This window comes from Falco punctatus (genome assembly GCF_963210335.1).
Source record: "Falco punctatus genome assembly, chromosome: Z".
NCBI classification, from domain to species: domain Eukaryota; kingdom Metazoa; phylum Chordata; class Aves; order Falconiformes; family Falconidae; genus Falco; species Falco punctatus.
Genome location: NC_137586.1, coordinates 56,785,482 through 56,807,838, shown reverse-complemented (window position 1 = coordinate 56,807,838; position 22,357 = coordinate 56,785,482). Strand labels below are relative to the sequence as shown.

General features: G+C 35.6%; 1 protein-coding gene across 13 annotated transcripts in view; it reads left to right on the top strand.

Moving 5' to 3' along the window:
• The window catches only part of CHD1 (chromodomain helicase DNA binding protein 1), a 63,070-nt gene that overhangs the window by 13,936 nt on the left and 26,777 nt on the right, over window positions 1-22,357 (top strand). For 12 of the 13 annotated variants that reach the window (XR_013924933.1, XR_013924934.1, XR_013924935.1 and 9 more), the window contains 21 exons: window positions 311-515; window positions 2,107-2,211; window positions 3,508-3,575; window positions 5,988-6,137; window positions 6,434-6,723; window positions 8,237-8,462; window positions 9,310-9,410; window positions 9,655-9,833; window positions 10,749-10,876; window positions 11,459-11,675; window positions 12,288-12,377; window positions 13,244-13,434; window positions 14,537-14,725; window positions 15,038-15,200; window positions 16,832-16,984; window positions 17,469-17,540; window positions 19,735-19,884; window positions 20,463-20,611; window positions 20,964-21,060; window positions 21,150-21,245; window positions 22,162-22,338. Coding sequence is in view for 10 of the 13 variants with exons in the window: in XM_080372448.1 (XP_080228574.1) it covers window positions 311-515; window positions 2,107-2,211; window positions 3,508-3,575; window positions 5,988-6,137; window positions 6,434-6,723; window positions 8,237-8,462; window positions 9,310-9,410; window positions 9,655-9,833; window positions 10,749-10,876; window positions 11,459-11,675; window positions 12,288-12,377; window positions 13,244-13,434; window positions 14,537-14,725; window positions 15,038-15,200; window positions 16,832-16,984; window positions 17,469-17,540; window positions 19,735-19,884; window positions 20,463-20,611; window positions 20,964-21,060; window positions 21,150-21,245; window positions 22,162-22,338 (3,196 nt within the window). In the remaining 3 variants the exon portion in view is untranslated. The remainder of the gene's footprint in view (window positions 1-310; window positions 516-2,106; window positions 2,212-3,507; window positions 3,576-5,987; window positions 6,138-6,433; window positions 6,724-8,236; window positions 8,463-9,309; window positions 9,411-9,654; window positions 9,834-10,748; window positions 10,877-11,458; window positions 11,676-12,287; window positions 12,378-13,243; window positions 13,435-14,536; window positions 14,726-15,037; window positions 15,201-16,831; window positions 16,985-17,468; window positions 17,541-19,734; window positions 19,885-20,462; window positions 20,612-20,963; window positions 21,061-21,149; window positions 21,246-22,161; window positions 22,339-22,357) is intronic. The other variant, XM_080372446.1, reaches the window with a different exon arrangement.

The window sequence follows — 22,357 nt, the reverse complement described above, 5'->3', positions numbered from 1 at the left end:
GGAACTAAACAAACATTATGAGGTAGAAAGTTTGCATGGGTAAGAAACATTTTTATCACTTTTATTTCCCTTGCTTGACTTCTCAGTATAAATTTGAATGTTCCTGCTTTATCTTGTTTTTTAAAGCTTCATAAAGAGTATCTGATAATTCCTTGTTTATTTTTAACATTATTAATCTCAACTTAAGTGACTGCATCCATTTGTCTGGTCTGACTTAACCATTGAATTATAGGTGAAATCTAAGGCAGCTTTTTTCTTTTAATCTGTTACCTTGGCAGTTGTGTAATATCTTACTAACTTCTCATTGCAGCCGATCAGATGACGATTCCGGGTCAGCATCAGGCTCTGGATCTGGTTCAAGCTCTGGAAGCAGTAGTGACAGAAGCAGCAGCCAGTCAGGCAGCAGTGACTCTGACTCTGGTTCAGAGTCAGGCACTCAGTCAGAATCAGAGTCTGACACATCTAGAGAGAAGAAACAAATTCAAGCTAAACCACCAAAAGTTGATGGATCTGAGGTAAACAGAATATATAAATGAACCCTTCGTGGGGGAAAAAATATTAGAACAATATTTCTGTGCAGTTAGTTTCAAGAACAGTTTTCATTTAAAACCCCCAAAAAATAGTTAGTGAAGTGTTTTTGATTAGATTTTAACTTGCTTGGCTTAGTGAATGCACGTGCTTAGGTGTTTTAAACATGGAGCTAAGTTTATCACGGGTAAGTGCTTGAACTGACACTTATAAAATCCTAACATTTGTAAGTATTTTGAGTTAAATGCTTACCTAAATTGCATTGTGCAGAAGCATACACTAATTTACTGAAACTTCTGGAAGACAAAAAGCACGCATAGTGTTTTTATTTCTGAAATTCAACTTCTTATGTTGTTTCTCTAATGCTTAATTTCAATAAATGTATCAATAAATGATTGTGTAAAATTTCAAGCTTACATACAGTTGGCTTCTTTTGTCAGTAAATCAGCTAAAATCAGGAAAAAGTGATGTTTAGAAATCTGTTATATCCAGTAGGCCAAAATTACCTGCACTCTCCTGTGTTGCATGAATTTAGCTGGAGTGGCAGACCATTTTTATGGAAGTGTGCTATTTCAGCTAGGGTAGAGTTAATTTTCTTCTTAGTGTCTGGTGCAGTGCTGTGCTTTGGATTTGTTGATAACACACTGATGTTTTTACTTTTTGCTAGGTGATGTTTATACCAAGTCCAGGACTTTTTAGTTTCTCAGGCCCTGCCAGCGAGAGGGCTGGAGGGGCACGGGAAATTGGGAGGGGACACAGCCAGGACAGCTGACCTGAACTGGCCAAAAGGGATATTCCATACCATGGGACATCATGCTCAGTATATAAACGGGGTGGTGGTGGTGGGGAGTTGGCTGTGGCCTGCGGATTGCTGCCCAGGAACTGTCTGGGTACTGATCAGTGGGTGGTGAGCAATTGTATTGTGCAGCACTTGTTTTTTTTTCTCTCTTCCCTTTGAATTTCATTCCTCTCCCCTTCTCCCTCCTTTTGATTATAATTGTTATTAAGGTTATTGTTGTTTTTATTTTATTTCAATTATTTAATTGCTCTTATCTCAACCCTCGAGTTTCACATTCCTTCCTGATTGTCTTCCCCATCCCTCTTAGGGGGCAGGGAGTGAGTGAGCCACTGTGTGTTTCTTAGTTACTGGCTGGGGTTAAACCACAAAGTTAGTCATACATTAGTTACCACAAAAATTGAAGATCATTAAGGAATCTCTGCCATATTTTTGTTCATGTACTTCAGTATTACTGTATGAAACAAAAACATACCAGCACGGTGGTCTGATTGGGTTTTTCTGGGTCAGTTTAAAAATCTACTTCATAAATGTTTTACCTTAACAATACCTGCTGTTGTTAAACATGATGTAGAAATTGTCATGGTAATTATTATATAACATTCTGTCCTGCAGAAATCTTAAAAAGCTATCTGATATTTGTGCATGCAGTATTGATTTGTAGTGATAATGTAATTGATAAAATCAATATCAGTGATGCTAACTCAGGAAAAGTAAATATGTAGTAAATTTGAGACACTTCCACTATGTTAACTGACCCTTGCATCACTATTCCTTTTTAGTTCTGGAAGTCTAGTCCAAGTATACTTGCTGTGCAAAGATCGGCAGTACTGAAGAAACAACAGCAACAACAAAAGACAGCCTCATCAGACAGTGGTTCAGAAGAGGTGAATAACATAATTTAGACTTAAGATGTGAATATGCTCTTCTCATTGGCTCATATGTTAGAATAAAATGATGCACTGCCGAGTTGCATTGCCTAAGTGTGTAAAGTCTGTGTTTAGTCTATAAAATTAACGTCAAATAACTGACATTTTTATATGAAAAGTAAAAATAACTTTAGTTACTTATCTTCAAGTGAGTTGTGCCAAAATTGTAGCACCTTCAGGTATGTGATATTTTTAGGTAGATACTCTGTGAGGTATGGACAAAATTTTCAAGCCACACAGTACTGACTTACATTGTATTTTTGGCTTCTTCAGTTTGGTAAAGACAGTTAAAAATGCTATTAAGATTTTTTTAACTTGTTTCTGTATAAAGGTAGCTGCTGTGGTTTTCAAAAATCCTGTGTGGAGCAGAAAACTACATTTTTGCAGATTTGTAACAGTTACTACAAAAGAATTTTCATGGTTTAAGAATGACATGTGTATTTTAGGTATTTTAAAACCTGCATTACAGACTAAGGAAATGTTGACTTTGTGCAGTAGGAAGATCTTTTAAGGACACTAGTGACTATGAAATGGATTTTATTTATAAAGCAGTTTGGTTTTTTTTCCCATTACAAAATCTGTGTAGTGTAGTCATACTCCTTTGGTTGGATTTCTGATTTTTGTCTCGTTTAGCAGCTCATCATTAAAACTTAAACACTGAGGTTAATCACTTATCATTAAAACATTAATTTACAGCTGTTGTTTAAGTACTGCTTCTGAAAGATTTTTTCAGCATAAAACTTAATCTAAATTTAAACTTAATCCCAATGAGATTGGTTTTAGGAAATCTAATTTTAAGAGGGTTTTTTCTTTGAGCACAGAGAAAGAAGAAACATTCTATTCTCAAAGTTTTCTTAAACTGGTGTTTAAATGTGAAAGCATATGGAAGGTGAGAAAGCCCCTGAGGGTGGGATATTTTATTAGGATATTGATAGAGCCATCACCTTGATTAACTTGGCACAACTTAAATCATGACTGTTTTTATGTAGGCACAATGGCGTTTTTTTAAGACTTTTTTTTTGTGATGTTCTCTAGAGCTGTGCTAGCACAATGTATTCATAGATGAATAAATACAAAAACAACAGCAGTATTTATCTCATTCTGCATTAACAGCTACATTGTGGGGGATGAAGAGGGTAAAACATGAGCAATATGCCTCCAATTTGAAAGTGGGAGCTGATTTACCTTTTAGTGTAAGAAGTACTTCATTCTTTTTGTGATAATGAATTGTTGGGTTTTTTTCATCACCTCCAGGACTCATCAAGTAGTGAAGATTCTCCAGATGACTCATCCAGTGAAACCAAGAAGAAAAAACATAAAGAGTAAGATACTTTCCCAAGTAATACCACAAAATTTTTTCATCATAGTGACATATGCTTATAATACGTGCTTCATTTCTCCAGATATGAAAAGTTCAAGTTCCTTTTTAAATTCATCTTGATCTCGTATTCCTAATTTTTGAAATGTGTTGGGATGTTTAAAATAAACTCTCAAAGGAACACCTATATCATTAATTTCTGAGCAAAAGTCTGCAGTATTGTTCAAAAACATTCATCATAAATTCATAGAATGGTTTGGGTTGGAAGAGACCTTAAACATCATCTAGTTCCAACCCCCCTTCCACAGCGAGGGACACCTTTCACTAGACCAGGTTGCTCAAACAGCCCCATCCAATCTGACCTCCAGCACTTCCAGGGATGGGGTATCCACAACTTCTCTGGGCAACCTGTTCCAGTGCCTCACAACCTTTACAGTAAAGAATTTTTTCCTAATGTCTAATCTAAATCTACCCTCTTAATTTAAAACTATTACCTGTTGTCCTGTTGCTACAGGCTCTACTAAAAAGTCATCGGTGTTTTTATTTTTAAAAGACTTTGTTGCAGTTTATTTTTGAGCTGAAGGCCCTCCCTAAAAGTTCTTGTAGAAATCGGAAACCATTTAAGTAGGTTGTCGTACAACAAATTTAAATCAGAATCCCTTAGATAATGCCAAATTATTTTGGGTGGGGTTTTTTTGCTTTTTTTCCCCCCTTGGACATAGTAATTAACTTTATTTACTAACAAAGAACTGCAAATAAACTCCTTCTAAATGATAAATCAAAAGGTTTGTGAAAAGGATTATATGTTGTTATTGTGGCAGTGAGAGTCAATGACCAGTGTTTTTGTGAGTGGTGTGTAGAAATTGATCAGTTCTATCATTCATTTTTTCCAAGTTCATGAATCACCTCCAGTGTTCAGGGTTGTCAATATATCTTAAAGAAATGGTAGATAACAAAAAAGAAAAAGGTGGGGGTGCAAAAGAAAAAAGTGCTATGCAAAGTGGTACTTTGCTAGCAATGAGCTGTTAATCAGAGTCTTTTGTTAAGAATTTGATTGCATCTAATAGCATACTCCATTACAGGAAGATATTTAAGTCTAGGAATCCATAACCAAAGTACTTCATATATCCAGTGCATGAATTTTTGTCCTATGGCTCTTCTGAACAAGTATGTCTGCAGTTGTTACCTGACATGCAATTCAGAGATTGCTCAATATGTAACTTGGTACATGATCAAGCCTTAGAGGCTGGTGCTTTATATCTGTTTTTCGTATTTCCAAATTAATACAGGTGATGGATTTATGTTAGTATTTTTTTAATTTACTGTTTGCAGAAGAATTATATTAGTAAGATGTTCTGTACCATTGGCCACGTGCTGTCAGTTTTGGATGACTGGAACAATGGAAATGTTGTTTCCTCCATGACCCAATGTCCTGAAAGACAGAAAAGAGAGAAGAAGAGAGGAATCAAAGCAATGTTTCCTAGACCTTCTGATTGTAAATTTAAGGAATAGATTTCTTGGTAATATTCCAGCTTTGAATATTACTACTGCTCTGCTGCCTTGGTCACCCAGACCTAAACCTGGTGTTAGTATAAAGACTTACAGATGTTTCAGTAACGCATACCAGACTTTTTTTTTTTCCCTTTCTTTTTTGTGAAGCTATTAAGTTTGCCTATATAAAGTCAGAATTTGAGGCAAGATACTGTTCATCAGTGGTTATATCTTTCCTGTTGCAAAGTAGAAGATCTCAGTGAAGCAGGAACAAGGAGATCCTGCTGCTCAGTCACAAGTGTCTTACTCATAGTACCTTGCCTGGTTGTGAAACACTGATTTTGGAGCTTAGTGGGAGGGAGCTGTTGGGAGCCAGTGCCACTCACAGGTTGCTGTAACTCAAGTTTTTCTGGACGTTTGTCAATTCTGCGTCTATTGTTTTTTGTTTCCTATGCCAAAGTTGCTGGCTCTTCACATGGGCCACAGGGCCTATAGGCATTAGACAACATGGGTCTCTCCAGAATATAACATGACAGGGCTTTATGATATGATCATGTGTAAGTTCTGATAAATATGTATCTTTCAAGTTAGACTTGTTAAATGCTTTGGTTTCTTAATGTCCTATTAACTGATTTCTTCATGCTGAAATTTAAATAGCAATCCAGGTTTTTGGGTTTTTTTTTGATTTGAAATCTACCTCTTGATAACAGAAAACTTTGTCCAACTCCCTTTGAAGCCATTGGGCATTTTTATTTATCTGTTATTCATTGATGACAGTTTTCTATATCATCAACTAAAATAACTTTTACAAGATTTTTATTTCTGTGAATGTTGAAATCACAGCAGATATGCTGTGGATGAATAGCTGATTTGGAAACAAACAAACAACAATGTACGTTACTCTTTTGTCTTTCAATATGTACAGTGAAGACTGGCAAATGTCGGGATCAGGGTCAGTATCGGGAACTGGTTCCGATTCTGAATCAGAGGAAGATAGGGACAAAAGCAGTTGTGAAGAGAGTGAATCTGACTATGAGCCAAAAAACAAGGTCAAAAGCCGTAAACCTCCAAGCAGGTAAGAAGTCATGCATTTGGATCCTCTGGTACTATTTCTAATAAGCAATTGAGTATTTACTATCACTATATATGTGATTGAAAATATCAATGCTTATTAAAAAGAATAGTTTTTTTTAAAGCTACATAAGGTGTTAATTTAGTGATGCTTTCTCATGAATACCTTTTCCTGTCTGCTTTAACTGAAAGCGGAGTAACTGAGCATTCATGAAATATATGTATTCAGAAAGCAATACAGAAGATATAGTTGTCCCTGTTGAAACATCATTGTTGTGTCATACTTGTTGTGTCTTAAAGAATTAAGCCAAAAAGTGGGAAAAAGAATGCAGGACCAAAAAAGAGGCAACTTGATTCATCAGAGGATGATGAGGAGGAAGAGGAGGAGGATGATGATGATGATGATGATTATGATAAGAGGGGAGCTCGTCGCCAGGCAACAGTCAATATTAGTTACAAAGAAGCTGAAGAAACCAAGACAGATTCTGATGATTTGCTGGAAGTTTGTGGAGAAGATGTCCCACAACCTGAAGAAGATGAATTTGAAACTATAGAGAAGTTCATGGATAGTCGAGTTGGCCGAAAAGGAGGTTCTTTTTTTTAATTTTTCTTTTTTTTTTTTTTTTTGTGTGTGTTCTTAAGATCCTGGAGTGCATTATAGTGCAACATCAGCAAATGTTCTCAGCTGTAGGTAACCTGTGAGGTTTATAAACAGCAATACTTCTAAAATTACCAAAAAGTCATCTTGTTTCATCTTTCATATTAATAAGGATGTTCCTTTCTAAAGTCCCTTCTAAGTGTTGTAAAGTAGAATGTAGAATTGCATACCCAAGTAGAAAATAAAAATTAAGTGGAAGATAGATCTGTATTGCATAAATGCATACCATATTGTTACGGCACTGTTTGCACAGTTTAATGATACTTTATTGGTATAAAATACAGTGGCGTGGAGAAGGTGGACTAGATAGGAGAGCTGACTAGTAACCTGAACCTTGAAAGATGGTGGTGTCAAGGCTGGGCCACTGAGATTATGATTTCAGTTACTGCTTTACAGATTGTCTCAGACAGTGCAATGACTACAAAATGCATTTAACATTTCAGTGGTGCATTTGCATGTGAACTCTTAAAAGTAGTTTGTGAATAGCGGTAGGCATGTCATATTTCCAGTAGCAATGGGATGCAGTGTCTAGCAGTTCTGCTTATGGGTTTGAGTCTGCAAATGAGGATTCTAATGAGAAAAATAAACACACTTAAAAAACCCCACCCAAACGGTATGCCCCTTGCACTTCAGAGCTACCCTTCCTCATTATTTATACCTAATGTCTAAACATTCTGACCCATCTCAGAACTTGTGCTCTTCTTCCTCTCAACTTTCTTCTCCATGCTGTCCTGAATTCTAGTGTATCCTGCTCCAATACGTAGTGTGTTGTGGTCAGAGTCTTTGGAACTGAGCTTCCTGCCCAGATGGTGTTGTTTTTGCTGTCTTTTGCTGTTGCCGCTCTCAGTGGCTTTATCTGCCCCCAGCAGCTTGCTGGGCTCATTTTCTTACCTGGCTGTCCTCACAGAAATGAGCCTGTTTCCCACTGCTAGTATGCTTCAGCTGTGATACAGGCTGCACTTAATTAACTTTTTTTCTGGTTAATATAACAAAGGCAGAAAAAGTAGTAAAACATGTATAGGAAGAAATATATTTGTAGTATCCCTAGTAGTAAGTTATTGATGTGTCAAGACTGACCAAGCATAATGTCAGATGTCTTTTGTATGCTCAGAGATGAGAGTAATGCAACAGAAGACAACAAGCACCATTAGTGGATCATTTCCTGGTGATGACTTTAAAAACTAGAAATGCAACCAGAGTTCTCATGTGGAAGGATAAGATCTTGTATATTAGGTGCAGAAGCTTTGGTTGCTTTTTCTCATTCTCTTTAAACTACTTATGCATGTGTTAACATATCTACATAACTGCTCAAATAAGAGTAATGACAAGAGATCTGTAGACAGTAGTCAAAAGTAGCAGTAATTGCTTTCTACACTACATTTCTTACTGGTTAACTTCTAACAATGCACACTTAATTAAGGCTTACGATGTTGTTTCTTTCTCAGCCACGGGTGCTGCAACTACCATCTATGCAGTTGAGGCAGATGGTGACCCAAATGCTGGGTTTGAAAAGTCAAAGGAGCCAGGAGAAATACAGTATCTTATTAAATGGAAAGGTTGGTCACATATCCATAACACTTGGGAAACTGAGGAAACTCTGAAGCAACAAAATGTTAAAGGAATGAAGAAGCTGGACAACTATAAGAAAAAGGATCAGGAAACAAAACGATGGTGAATATTTTTATGTAGACTTCCATGTTACTTAGTTTGTAACAATGTAGGTGTTCTGTTGTGTTTCTGAGACCTGTTACCTGTTTTTGAGGGCATAATTTCAAGCCTCTACGCAACAGTAAGACAAAAGCTTTAAAAGTTGAAGCTTCCTTAAATTGTTCATCTAAGATAATAGTCTGAACCTGAGTTTAGTGTGTGTTATAAATGGAGTTTTGTCAAGATGGGTAGTGTTTAAATAATAAATTTTACCTTTTACTAATTTTGTTGTTACAGTTTGATCAGAGTTCTTCAGGAACTGCTGCAGAGGTGAATGTTTTCTTGATGCATTAGCCATTTGAGATTACTTTGAAGAATTCAGTTTTCTTGGCTTAAACCTGAGGTTCAAGCCTGAGAACAAAAGCCTGAAGAAACTCATACATTTTAAAGTCACCTTTTCAGTGTTCAGTTTTATTAGTATGTTTAGTATAATCAATGCATACTGGTGGAATTTTTAGCAACTTAATTATAGGGATTCTAATAGTGAGCCACGCTGAATACTGTTCCATGAAAAATTTCTGTAAAGTGCACTACTTATTGTTGAGAATAGGTATGCTGAATTAGCTGTATGATTAGTACTACCTGTAGCCGTAGTAATTGTGTCTCTTGATAAGCATTCTCAGTCATTTACGATGAAGAACCTAGGCCAGATTCAACAATTTTATAGTAGGAATTTCTATGTTGTCCCTTAAAAGAAGCTCTCTAAGCAACATTCTTGTGATGCTTACATTTGGAGCTTTAGAGTTGCCAAATTTTCTTAATTTTAGAACTATAAAGTGTAGTAAGTGTTGTAAATTAATTCCCATTACAGGCTGAAAAATGCTTCTCCAGAAGATGTGGAATATTATAACTGCCAGCAGGAGCTTACAGATGATCTCCATAAACAGTATCAGATAGTGGAAAGAATAATTGGTATGTTACAAACTTGCAGACAGAAAACTGTTGAGAATTCTGCATGTTCACTGCTTGTATGTTGCATTTGTTTGGAATGTAAGTATCACTAACTTTTCAGTCTAAAACAAAACTTCAGGTAAAGAGAAAAGATGTTGGGTCTGAGCTATGCAGCTAGCTTATGTTGTCTTATTACCCAAAATGAGTGTGTTCATAAGATACAGAAGTAAAATGCTGATCAGACATCTCTGGTGCGTTTCTGCAGCTCATTCAAATCAGAAATCAGCAGCTGGTTATCCAGACTACTATTGTAAATGGCAAGGTCTGCCTTATTCAGAATGTAGCTGGGAAGATGGTGCTCTCATTGCCAAAAAGTTTCAGGCACGCATTGATGAGTACTTTAGCAGAAATCAGTCCAAGACCACTCCCTTTAAGGATTGCAAGGTGAGTATGTAATTTGCAATGGATTTAAAATGAGTTGTACCGTGTCTGGCTGGGATGGAGTTTATTTTCTTCATAGCAGCCTGTATTTTACATTTCCGACCTAAACAGTGTTGGCAACACGTGAGATATTCCATGCCATTTAATTCAATGCTCAGCAATAAAACTGGGTGGGCTGAGCAGGGGGTTTGAAGGTGGCTGTTGCTTGGACACTTGCTGGTCATCAGTCTGCTGGTAAATTAACGTGTCAGTCCCTTTCTGTCACTTTTGTGTTGGTTTTTTTTTTTTTTTTTGGTTGTGGGGTTTTGTTTTGATTGGTTGGGTTTTTTACTTCACCCAATAGGCTGTTTATTTTGACCCACAAGTTTTTCTCACTTTCACTCTGTCAGTTCTCTCCCGTGTCCCACTGGGATGGGGAGTGAGTAAGCAACTGGACGGCAGCTTAGCTGCTGGCCAGATTCAAGCCACCACATCAGTAGTGATAGTTAAAATGTGAAAGTCTTATATGAATTCAGAGAGGTGATACATATTATGAAATATTTTTTGAAGGTTGTTCAGAATATTAATAAATATATATAGTAATATATATGGAAAATATCACTACTAAGAGTAGGTTTTTGTATATACCAGTCCCCTACATTTTTACTGGCTTTCAAAGATGGGCTTGTTTAGTATGGTAGTTTATTTTAAAAGTAAAGTCTTGAGTGAGGCAATGTCACTCCTATTATGAAATTTATATTAGCAATCAAACTAATTTCAACTTGGAAATTGCTTGTGTTTTTATATGGCCTAGTTTTCGTTGATTCGTGAAGAGTAGACTTGTGACCCAGCAGATCCCTACTGCTTTTTTTTTCTGTAGGAAGACATTTTGGTAACTTCAGTCAGTAGTAGGACTGATGATCAATTTGCTTCTGACAGGTTCTAAAACAGAGGCCAAGGTTTGTTGCATTAAAGAAGCAACCATCCTACATTGGAGGACATGAAGGTTTGGAGTTAAGAGATTATCAGTTAAATGGTTTGAATTGGCTTGCTCACTCATGGTGCAAGTAAGTACAGTCTGAAATAAGTTTTTCTGTGTGTAAACTGTAAGTATTTGTAAAAGTTTGAAATAGATTTTTCTGTATTTTGCTTTGAAGGTAGAGGGTTTCATAAAGTAAGCTCAAAGTAGAGGTCTGAGGGGAGTGCTTTTGGTCTAAGTAGTACCAAAGCTTATAATTTCGTGGCTGTTCTCAAAAAACAGCTAAGCTTTTTGTTGCTTTGCTTTCAATTTCATGTAGAGGTAAGTCATATTTTTGAACAACAAACCTAAAAACATTCAGGCCAGAAAATCCAAAGCAAACTCTTCTGAAATGTCAACGTAAATGTTACACTTCTAAAAGTAAGACTCATGAGGAATGCTTGCAACTTTTTTGTTAATCTTGTTAATTTAATTCAAGTAGGGGTGGGCAATTGGAAATTGTTTTTATTGAAAAACAAAGGAAATACATTTCTTCAAGATGTATAGTTTCAAAATTTTGAAAACTTGTAGGAATGGTCATTATGCTCAAAAAATAATTTTTTTTCTCCAATGCCTCTCCCTCATTACATATCCCCTAAATCTAATTTTTTTTTTATTATTTTATTTTTAGAGGGAATAGCTGTATTCTTGCGGATGAAATGGGTCTGGGTAAAACAATACAAACAATTTCTTTTCTGAACTACCTGTTTCATGAACATCAGTTGTATGGGCCTTTCTTGCTGGTTGTGCCGCTTTCTACCTTGACATCTTGGCAAAGAGAGATTCAAACTTGGGCTCCTCAGATGAATTCTGTAGTTTACTTAGGAGATATAACTAGCAGAAACATGGTAAGTATTTTTCTCCATCATTGGAAAGGCCTGTAGATAAACAAGACTCACTTCATATTCCTATCCTCTGCTAATCTCCAATATTTTGGTTAGGACTGAGCAAATACTTCCTGAAACACTATGTATTTAAGATGCAAATTGAAAGCTTAGATTTTCATCTGATAAAAGTGTGTGTGGAAGATGTCATTTCTGCTTAATAGTGAACAGGATTAAAAATTTGGTCTTGCATTTGAAAACAAATTATCGTCTGTCATGATTATTTAGGAGTATATAGTAAAAATAAATAGGTAAGCAAGCCAGTCATGATTTCCTGAAAGATGATTGGTTTGTTTTCTTAATGTGTGTTCTGAATGTTAGTAAGCTTATCCATTAAAGTAAAAACTGTTTTGTAGAAGTTTTTTGCTGTTTATTCAGAAGTCTAAGCAAAATATTTGTGGAGTGCTTAGACAGGTGGGAAGTTCAGTCTTGTGTATGTTAATATGTTGTGCTTCTCTTTTGTGATCATATTATTGTATGTCATTAAACGTTAATATTGCTGCAGTACTTAAATTCATCCCAGTCAGCAAGACTGGTTTTTTCTTTGACTTATAGTTCATTTGATTCTTTTTGTAGATAAGAACTCATGAATGGATGCATCCACAAACCAAACGATTAAAATTTAACATACTTCTAACAACCTATGAAATTTTGCTGAAGGATAAGGTAATGACACTTCAGGGAGATAAAAATAATTTCGCCAGTGTAAAACTGTCTTTCGGCTTGCATGTACTTGGTTGTGGGCCATTAAATTTATGGAAGGTGTAACAGCTTTTCTTCTGGAACTATGACAGTGCATGGTTTAGGTTTGGGGTTTTTTTTTGTGTGTGTGTGGGGGGGTTTGTTTTATTTTTTTAAGCACCTCTACATTTTCTATGTGTGTGGTGAGGCTTTCAGCCTTTTTCCATTACTTTAAGTGAGTAACACTTCTTTTTCTCCAGTTTGCTTGGGATTCTCATTATTGTAATTATCTCCCATCTTAAAGAGCTCTACTTCTTTGCAGACCACCATCAATAAACTGAAAAGAACCTAACCCCAAACATGATACAGAACTCTGAAATCCCATATAGTTTTCCTTTATTATTGTGCATACAGTAGTATGTGTACATATATTAATACTGTCTTCATAGTGGTGGTACACAGAGTTATTGTTGAGCCTTCTAATGCTAAATGGAAATTTTTATAGATCGTCAGGAAACAGAACATTTTTGGTTTGTTTGGTTGTACATGCTGGGAAGAAGAGACCGATAGTGATTTTTTTTTTTCTTTTTGTTACGTAAAATCAATGTGGGTCAGACTTTTGGCCATTTTTTTTTCCTTTTAAACTTAATTTATGCTTTCTTAGGATGCTTGCTTAGCCTTTCATTGAATCTGACAAATGTAAAATCCATAATTGTTATGAAAACATATAGCAGTCCATATGTTATTAAAACAAACCAGGAAGTGATGGTGTTTATAGCTTGATTATAAAATGTGGGAAGTTATGCAACGTGTTTATTTGTATAATGTTCCATCTCCTCCATTTCTTTAAGTCGTTCCTTGGTGGTCTGAATTGGGCATTCATAGGAGTTGATGAAGCTCATCGTTTAAAAAATGACGACTCTCTTCTGTACAAGACTTTAATAGACTTTAAGTCTAACCATCGTCTTCTTATTACTGGAACCCCTCTGCAAAACTCTCTCAAAGAGCTCTGGTCTTTGTTGCACTTCATCATGCCAGAAAAGTAAGGAATTTTACATGACTCATTTTAACATTTTTTTTGGTCAGGTTTATTTTGGTGAAATAGTGTAGTGATTTGAGAATCAATAGAAGTAGAGGATCATACTGAAAGGTAATTTAAATATTCTATATAAAGTAGATGCATGTATTTTTTTCATGCTGCTCCTGATAAATAACACTGGTAGCAACTTTTTCGATTTTAGCAACTCAAAAATGATGGATTGGTGTATGGTTCAGAACCTGGACCAAAAGCTTCATCTTAGCCTAAGAGGAAAAAAGTATGGATTTACTCTTGGGAAATAGAATGGCAAATGTTCTATTAATACTGTTACTGAAAACAACTTTATACCAAGATGCCCAGTATCCTGTAGCTCAGTCAGATATCTGGTTTTCCTATATGGTTTGCATGCAGTAAGTTTACTGCATTGACCTTATCTTTTATGACCTCTGTTTCTATGTAAGATAAAATAGAGCTCATGCGTGGAAAGCACATTCCTGTCAGACATATTGTAGGTGTCAAGCGCTGTAGCTCTAGTTTGAGCTATGGATTGTACTGACTTCTTCAGAACCTTATGAGCAAAGACACTGTGGTCTAGTACCCATTCTTCATTGGATCATAGTCTGTTCTTCGAGGCTGTTAGCGCAGAGGTTAGTTATGCTTCTGCTAGACCATAGAAGCTGCAAAACATACATTAAGTAGTCGCTTATTCTCTTGCACACTTTCCAGCCACGCAGCTGGGTTTTTTTTGTGCTGCTCTTGATAAATGTAATAATGGAAGTTCTGCAACCATCTAAGTGAGTATCCTTGTGGAAGAAGAGAAATGTTGGGTTTCAGCTGGGGAGGTTAAAATTCAGTAGTTTTCATTCTGTAAATGTTTTTGGAAAATCCCCTTCCTCTATTTACAGTCAAAATATTTGGAATTTCTTGTAAGATGAAAATTCAGAAATTGGATAAATTAAACAGAAGGGAGTGAGGAAGAAATCCAAATGTGTGTTTGCTTTTGTGATATATTTATATGCATTCTTTGTGTTATCTCTCTACTTGAGTTTTGCTGCTTCAGTTGCAGTATGTCACTGTTTTGTGCGTATTTTCTATTATGTTGAAGGTTTTCCTCCTGGGAAGATTTTGAAGAGGAACATGGCAAAGGGAGAGAATATGGTTATGCAAGTCTTCACAAAGAACTGGAACCATTTCTGCTGAGAAGAGTTAAAAAAGATGTAGAAAAGTCTTTACCTGCTAAAGTTGAGCAAATTCTGAGGATGGAAATGAGTGCATTGCAGAAACAATATTACAAGTAAGAAACAACAGTTTTTAGAAATTGTGCTGTTTTAGTGATATGTCTATGTGCAATTTACGGAAGCATAATAGTTTTTATAATGCAGTTTGAACTTGAGGCTTCTAGGATTTCACAGCAGTAAAACTTTATGCTGCAGGGGCTTAAGAATACTGGTCTAATGTCTATTCATGTAGCTTCTCTAGTTTGGCATGTTTCTACATTCATTTGGGAGCTGCTGTTTTTCTTTAGCTTGTTTATATTTTGAGAACTTACATCTGTTGCTTCCACATATGGTTAGAAATTACTTACATTGTACATCTTATATCATAGGTGGATTTTAACTAGGAATTATAAAGCCCTCAGTAAAGGTTCAAAAGGCAGTACCTCGGGCTTTTTGAACATCATGATGGAACTCAAGAAGTGTTGTAACCATTGCTACCTCATTAAGCCACCAGATGATAATGAATTCTATAATAAACAGGAGGCCTTACAGGTAATGTCACTTCTTAGTAATAATTTTAAAAAAAAGTTCTGTTTCATATTTGCAATGTTTACATATAAGTGCTCTGGTAGTTTATTACCTCTTACTGAAGTGTATTAAATAAAAACAGGTTCTCTGGAAAATGTGCATCCTGGGTTTTACAGGTAAGTGACTTGATTTTTATATCTTAATTTGAACCAAATAATTGACAGATAATTGACTAAATGTCACTGATTTTAATTACAATCAAAGTAAAAAGAAAACGGTTTTAAACAGGTTGTGTATTTTCATGCAAAATAAGCTCAAGACCTATTTTAAACCTAAGTGAAATGAAGCAGCTAAGCTGGTAAACGTAATGTGAGTGGAAATGCATGTGACTGGCAGTGATACACCAGCAACCTATGTAATAGCGGAATGTCATCTGCAGAATGCTTTTATTATTTTTTATAGCCAAATATTGTTCTCTGTATGCCTGCAAACAACCGAAGTGAAAAGAAATGAAAGTAACAAGCATCCAAAGTTCAGTCTGATTTTGTCATTGTTGTTGTAACAGATGAAAACAATTACCATCACTACCAAAGATGGTCTGTTCTGTTGGTGGTGTGTTTTTGTTGTTTTTTTTTTTTTTAAGGTTAACTGGTATTTGTACTAAAACTGTTGAGAAGCACAGCAACAGATAAGGCTGCTGTTGTTGATGCAGTTTATACCAACACAAATGTTTCTTAAAGATGGTATTATTTTTTTTTCTGGAAGTTTTCAAGTTGGTAATTTAAATACCTTCTCAAAGCCACTAGTTTGTGCGGTGACAAATGTCCTCTTCCTTTCTGACATAAAGAATAAAAGCAGCTAACTCAGAATTTAGCATCCTCCCAAATTCTGTCTAAGCATCTTCACGTAAAGGGACGTAATGTTTTCAACACTAAATTTCACACTGGAGCTGAGAAGGCTTAACAGGCTTTAGGTGGGTTACAGTGTTAGGCACCACGAACAAGAATTATCTCACTTTATCTTGCCTGAGAAACTTGATTGATGGGCTTTCTTTAAAAATACTCAGGGAGTTAAACAGCAGTACCTATTTCTCTTCAAAAGATGGGAAATGAAGAGCAAGTAGAACCAAGATAGCTTTTTCTCATTGTTATATTTTATTGGTTAACAAATTTTATTTTTTACTTGGCAGATGAGGACTTGGGCCTACATCACAACTCGTTAAGTTTTTAAGCCCATTTAGTCATGTTTTGATGAGATGTTAAGATGTGACTTTGAGAGGGAACTGAACAATGCATTTCTTTTAAAAATACGTGAGTTAGTAATTCTGTTGATTTCAGTTAGAATCAACTAAACTAAAATCAGAGTAAACTTTTATGTTCAGTTAATGCTGCATACCAGTAAATTTATATAGCAGTAGTGTCTTATGGTCATATGGATTTGGTGGGGTTTTTGTTTTGGTTGGCTTTTTTTAACTTCTAAGACACTGTATATTATATTCATGTGTTAAACTATGAAATTCTTAAGGAATGTCAGAATTTGCCTTTTTTTTCCTTTCAACAGCAATACAAAGAAAAGCAAACCTCAAATGTCTAACCAACTGCAATGTGTATTAGTGATGAACTTACTTTGTAATATATATTTCTTGCTTTTTGTAGCATTTAATACGTAGCAGTGGGAAACTAATCCTTCTTGACAAGCTACTGATTCGTCTGCGAGAACGTGGCAACAGAGTTCTGATTTTCTCACAGATGGTGAGGATGCTGGATATCCTAGCAGAATATCTGAAGTATCGTCAGTTTCCCTTTCAGGTAAGAATCTTGGTAGTAGTAGCCATGAAGCTTTGATCTTGAATACAAGAGTATTTTCTTTACTCTGAGGATTACAGAGCAACGTAACAAGTTGTCCAGAAGTTGCAGAATCTCCATCCTCTGTAACATTTAAAAGCCATGTGGACAAGACCTTGGGCAACCTGCTTTAGCTGTCCCCATCTGAGTAGGGGAGTTAGACAAGTTGACCTCCAGAGGTCCCTTCCAACCTCAGCTGTTTTGTGATATGTGATCTTTACCACTTTGGTTAAGAAAAGATGTAAGAAAATTTGTTCTTTTTCTAGAAAGACTAGCACTTGTTATGTGCTAAGTAGTATTTTGAAATTAAACAGGTGAATTAAAAAAATTACATCAAGTGTTGCATTACTCTTTTCCTTCACATAATGGTTTTGTCAGGTGAAAATTCAAGTTGCTGTTATTTTGAATATAAGAATTACTTTTTAACTGCACTGTTCAATCTCTCTAGAGACTTGATGGATCAATAAAAGGGGAATTGAGGAAACAAGCGTTGGATCATTTTAATGCAGAAGGATCAGAGGTATGGCATTTTTTCCCTAAGGAATAAGTTTTATTTTTTTTCAAGAAATGTAAAGAAACATTGCACAAAAAATAAAGGCTTGAGAAAAGTGAGGATTATATCAATAGGGTTGAAAATTCATTGTTATTGCTTAGACTATAAGGTTTACATCTACTTTTTTCTCTTAAGTAGAAAACACGTAACGTAAAAATGGTAAGCAGTTCTGTATCTATAATTTTTTTTCTGAAGCTTTTTTGCGGCGAATGAAGAGACGGGACACTGCTTGATGCAAGCAAATGTCCATTTATTGTACACAATCACGAGTTTATATATGTTTTTAGAAGCTGCGCGCTTTAAACAGATTGGTTCTTTAAGCTAAGCATTGCATACTAGGCAATCCCTGATTGGTGGTTAACTACAAACAAAGGACACTTTCCATCAATTAACAGCAAGGTGTTACCTCTCCTTCACACCATCCATTCCTCATTCCCGGCATGACTCACCCTGTTGATTGTTATCTATTCACATTCCTTGTCCTCCCTGGGTTTGTGGCCTAAGAGCTTGAGCACATTCCTTTCAGCTGACTGATTGCCACTTTATGGTCCTGATTTGCAGGCCCCCTCCTGCACTTTTTATCAAAGTAATTTGAATTACTATATAAATGCTGCAGAAATCTAACCTCACCTTTGTTCCTGTGTAGAATCTAACCCAACAATGTTTACAAGAGCACTGACCTTACAGAAGCAATTAGCATCAAAAACATCCTTTGGCAGCGGGTGGGACTAACGTGTCTATTCTTGCATGGACAGCCATCATTAATTGTTTCAAATGTGGCTTTTGTTATTTTTATTTGTTGCCACCTACTTATTTGCCCTGGAAGAAATAGTGAAGAATTGATTTCTAGCTGTTCTTTGTGAGCAACCTGTAAATATATAGGTGCCTGTTTCAAATCTTTTCTGAGTTGGAAGATTTGTAGCTTATTTAGCATTCCTTATATGTAAGCCGTTCCATATCTTTGATCAGCTTAAATCCCCCAAAGGCATATTTGGGGGAGGGGAGGTTGTTTTGTTTGGGTTTGGGTGGTTTATTTTTTTTGGGGGGGGTGGTGTTTTGTTTTTTTTTTTTTTTAACAGAAAATGAAGGGTAGCACTTGTCAGTTGCTGAGCTTGTTTCTGCTGTGATGCAGGGAGAAGGACTTAACTCCATAATGTGAACTTCAGATATTTGTTACATACAGAAGTTAATTGTTTCAAATTTCTCATAGAGACATTGTTGCCTTTTTCTGAAATCTTTACAGGTACACTGTACATTTTTTGAGATTAAGAGGAATTTATATATCATGCATTTTAAAAATGGAGGCAAACCATGCATTTGTGCAGCAGCAAAATTATGTTTTGTTTTATTTGGTTTTTGTTGTTTGTTTGTTTGTTTTTAAACTCCTTTCCTAAAAATTTAGAACATTCTCTACAGTTTTTGGCCATTGCTGAGCTAAGGGGTACATGGAAATTTCTAACACAATTCTCAGGACTCATTCCTGAGTGTAACAGTGTGCTATTTCCTGTAACTGAATTTTATATGTTGTTTTATTGCATTTCTCAAGATCCTTCTGCAGTCTTTCATACTTGTCTGTGAATGAAGAATTCTGTATCATCTGCAGGCTTTTTCACCTTGCTTATCATTGTCCTGGTTTCAGCTGAGATAGAGTTAATTTTCTTTTTAGTAGCTGGTGCAGTGCTGTGTTTTGGTTTTTCGTATTATTCATGAATATGTTGAACAGCATTGAACTTGGCAGAAGGCTTTTCCTTCCTGTCTGAACCAGTTACTTGTAGGCTCAAGCATCTTCCCTGCTCTGGCATGGCTGCTTAGCCTTCCAGGGCTTGGGGCAGGGGGTGTGGTAGAGGGACTTCGTAACATACAAGGCTTTAACAGTAGTACTTCTTGGCCAGTCTGTTGTTTGGTTGGGATTTTTTTGGCCTGTGATCATCTACTAGGATGCTGCTTCCTTTAAACTGTTGAGAAGTCAGTAACAATTTACAAAACACACCAATATCAATGTTTACTTTATACTTAAAGAAGCTTTAGATATACAACAATTATGGAAGTGGTAGTATATGATACGACTGCACCACATACCACATAAACAAGCGTCATACTGGTTCATTTGAGAATAGGACTGTTATTGTGTATGAAAGTATTTCTTATTTTATGATTTCAGGACTTCTGCTTTTTACTGTCTACCAGAGCTGGAGGATTAGGTATCAATTTGGCATCCGCTGACACTGTAGTTATATTTGATTCTGACTGGAATCCACAGAATGATCTGCAAGCGCAGGCCAGAGCGCATAGGATTGGGCAGAAGAAACAGGTATGCACATTCAGCTTTAAGCTCCAGACCTGAAGGAGGGTTCTGTACGGTAGCTTTCCTCTCACTGTACTCTTCATTGTTGTTGCATTTTTGTGGATAACTAATACTTTATGCATATGTCTAAAAATGTTAGTAGTGCTCATTTAACTTTTTTAAAAAATCTCCCTATATGGAGAGATAATATGGCAACTGTGGTATATGGATGGGAGAAATAGAGAGAGGAGTTATGGGACTGTCTGTCCCACATTCCCAGTTGTCCCACATTGGCATCATGTCATTCTACAAAATAACTGTTGCATCAGGTTCATTCCCCTTGCTTAAATATTTTTAAATTCTGTTCAGGTTTCATTCTTGCAGAAGACATACAACAGTAATTGGAAATAAGACAGTTTTGCCTGTGGCAAATCAAGTTTAAGACAAGACAGGTCCAAGTTTATTTTTCTGTTTTTTTAAAATGCTAAGACTGTGGTAACATGATGGAACTAGTATTTCATATTTGAAACCAGTCAATTCAGAATATACGTAGTGAAGACTGAGATTTCTCCTTGTTGTTGCTTACTTTTTTAAAATGTACCTAGGTTAATATTTATCGACTAGTCACAAAAGGATCAGTAGAAGAAGATATTCTTGAAAGAGCCAAGAAAAAGATGGTGTTAGATCACTTAGTAATTCAGAGAATGGACACTACGGGGAAAACTGTACTACATACAGGCTCTACTCCTTCAAGGTATATTTGTATTTATTTCTATACTAATTTACCCTTAAGTATATTTGACAAGTAAGTAAAAAGTTTAAGTTATTGCACGTGTTTAATAAAAGGTAAAATAAAGTTAACTAAGTAAAGATGCAAAGTATATTGTCTTAATAGATATTTATTCACATGTTATATATATATCTTAAAATAAATGTAATTAATTAAAATAATATTTTAATATATTTATAAGATTATTTTTATTTTAATATATTCATAAGATTTTTTTATTATTTAACAGTAAAAAGAAAGCTTTACTGACTGATGATCATAGAGAACTTTATCAAGTTACTAAGATAACTTTTTCCTGAAACATCCTTTATTTCAGCTCAACGCCTTTTAATAAGGAGGAGTTATCAGCAATTCTGAAGTTTGGTGCTGAGGAACTATTTAAAGAACCTGAAGGGGAAGAACAGGAACCCCAGGTAAGTAGTGTTTCTGGACTAGGGTAGATAAAACTACTGAAAATATGTATGAATTATTTCACTGTAAAGAGAAACGTCTTCTTTTTTAGGAAATGGATATAGATGAAATCTTGAAGAGGGCTGAAACACGGGAAAATGAGCCAGGCCCATTAACTGTAGGAGATGAGTTGCTTTCACAGTTCAAGGTATTGCTGTCTTACCTCTCTCCTGCCATGATTACACTTTCCTTTATAAACAGTACTATTTTGCTTTTGAGTACCTGTCCATCTCTTCATTTTTATGAGATGCCTCAGTAAGTCAACTCTGTGTCTCTTCCTAATAAAATGTCTTTTCACCTATACAGGATACCTACCAACAGTATAAACATTTAAAACTACATGATGTATTTTGCTAATTTTGTGTTTTATTTACTGCCTTTTCTGTTAAGCAGCTGTAGTACCCTTGAATGCAGAACACAAAGTTTACATTTCTTAGTTGATGACTTCTCAATGTAGCTTTTAGCCCTGAAGTGGACTTGAATGCCAAGTATTTTAAGTGTTATCAGTTAAACATACTATTACCTGGGTGCAAAAGAAATGCAGAGCGTGATGTATTTGTTTAGATCAGTAGATTATTAAATAGCTTCCCTGATGATTGTTTATTTGCAATGGATTTTGATTCCTACATTAATGTTTGGTTAGTCTTACATTATTATGGTTTCACATTAACTCAGGTATTCAGATGTTGTTAGCCATATTTTGAAGGAAGTTAAACAGCACTCGTACAACTATTGGGGAGGCATTTCATTATGCATCTGTATTAGTTAACACCTTTTAAAGGAGGAGAAACATTCTTATCATTTCTCATCTTAGTGCATGTTGCATGGAGTCTCTGTCCGTTTCGTAAATGAATGAAAATACTTTCATTAGGGATAGTGTTTTATGAAGCATTTTGTATATGTATGTTCTATATAAAATAATAGCATATATAAAAATAGATAAAATGTGTAAATGCAAAAAATTTGCCATCTAGACCTTTGTTTTCCTAAAATATTAGCTGCTTAGTCTTTTTCAAATAGTCGTGTATTGGTTTGATAAGAATACATGTATTCTGATATACAAGGTGGCCAACTTTTCCAATATGGATGAAGATGATATTGAGTTGGAACCAGAAAGAAATTCAAGAAATTGGGAAGAAATCATTCCGGAAGTCCAGCGACGACGAATAGAAGAGGAGGAAAGACAAAAGGAACTTGAAGAAATATATATGCTTCCAAGGATGAGAAACTGTGCAAAACAGGTGTGTTTTTTTACTTCTT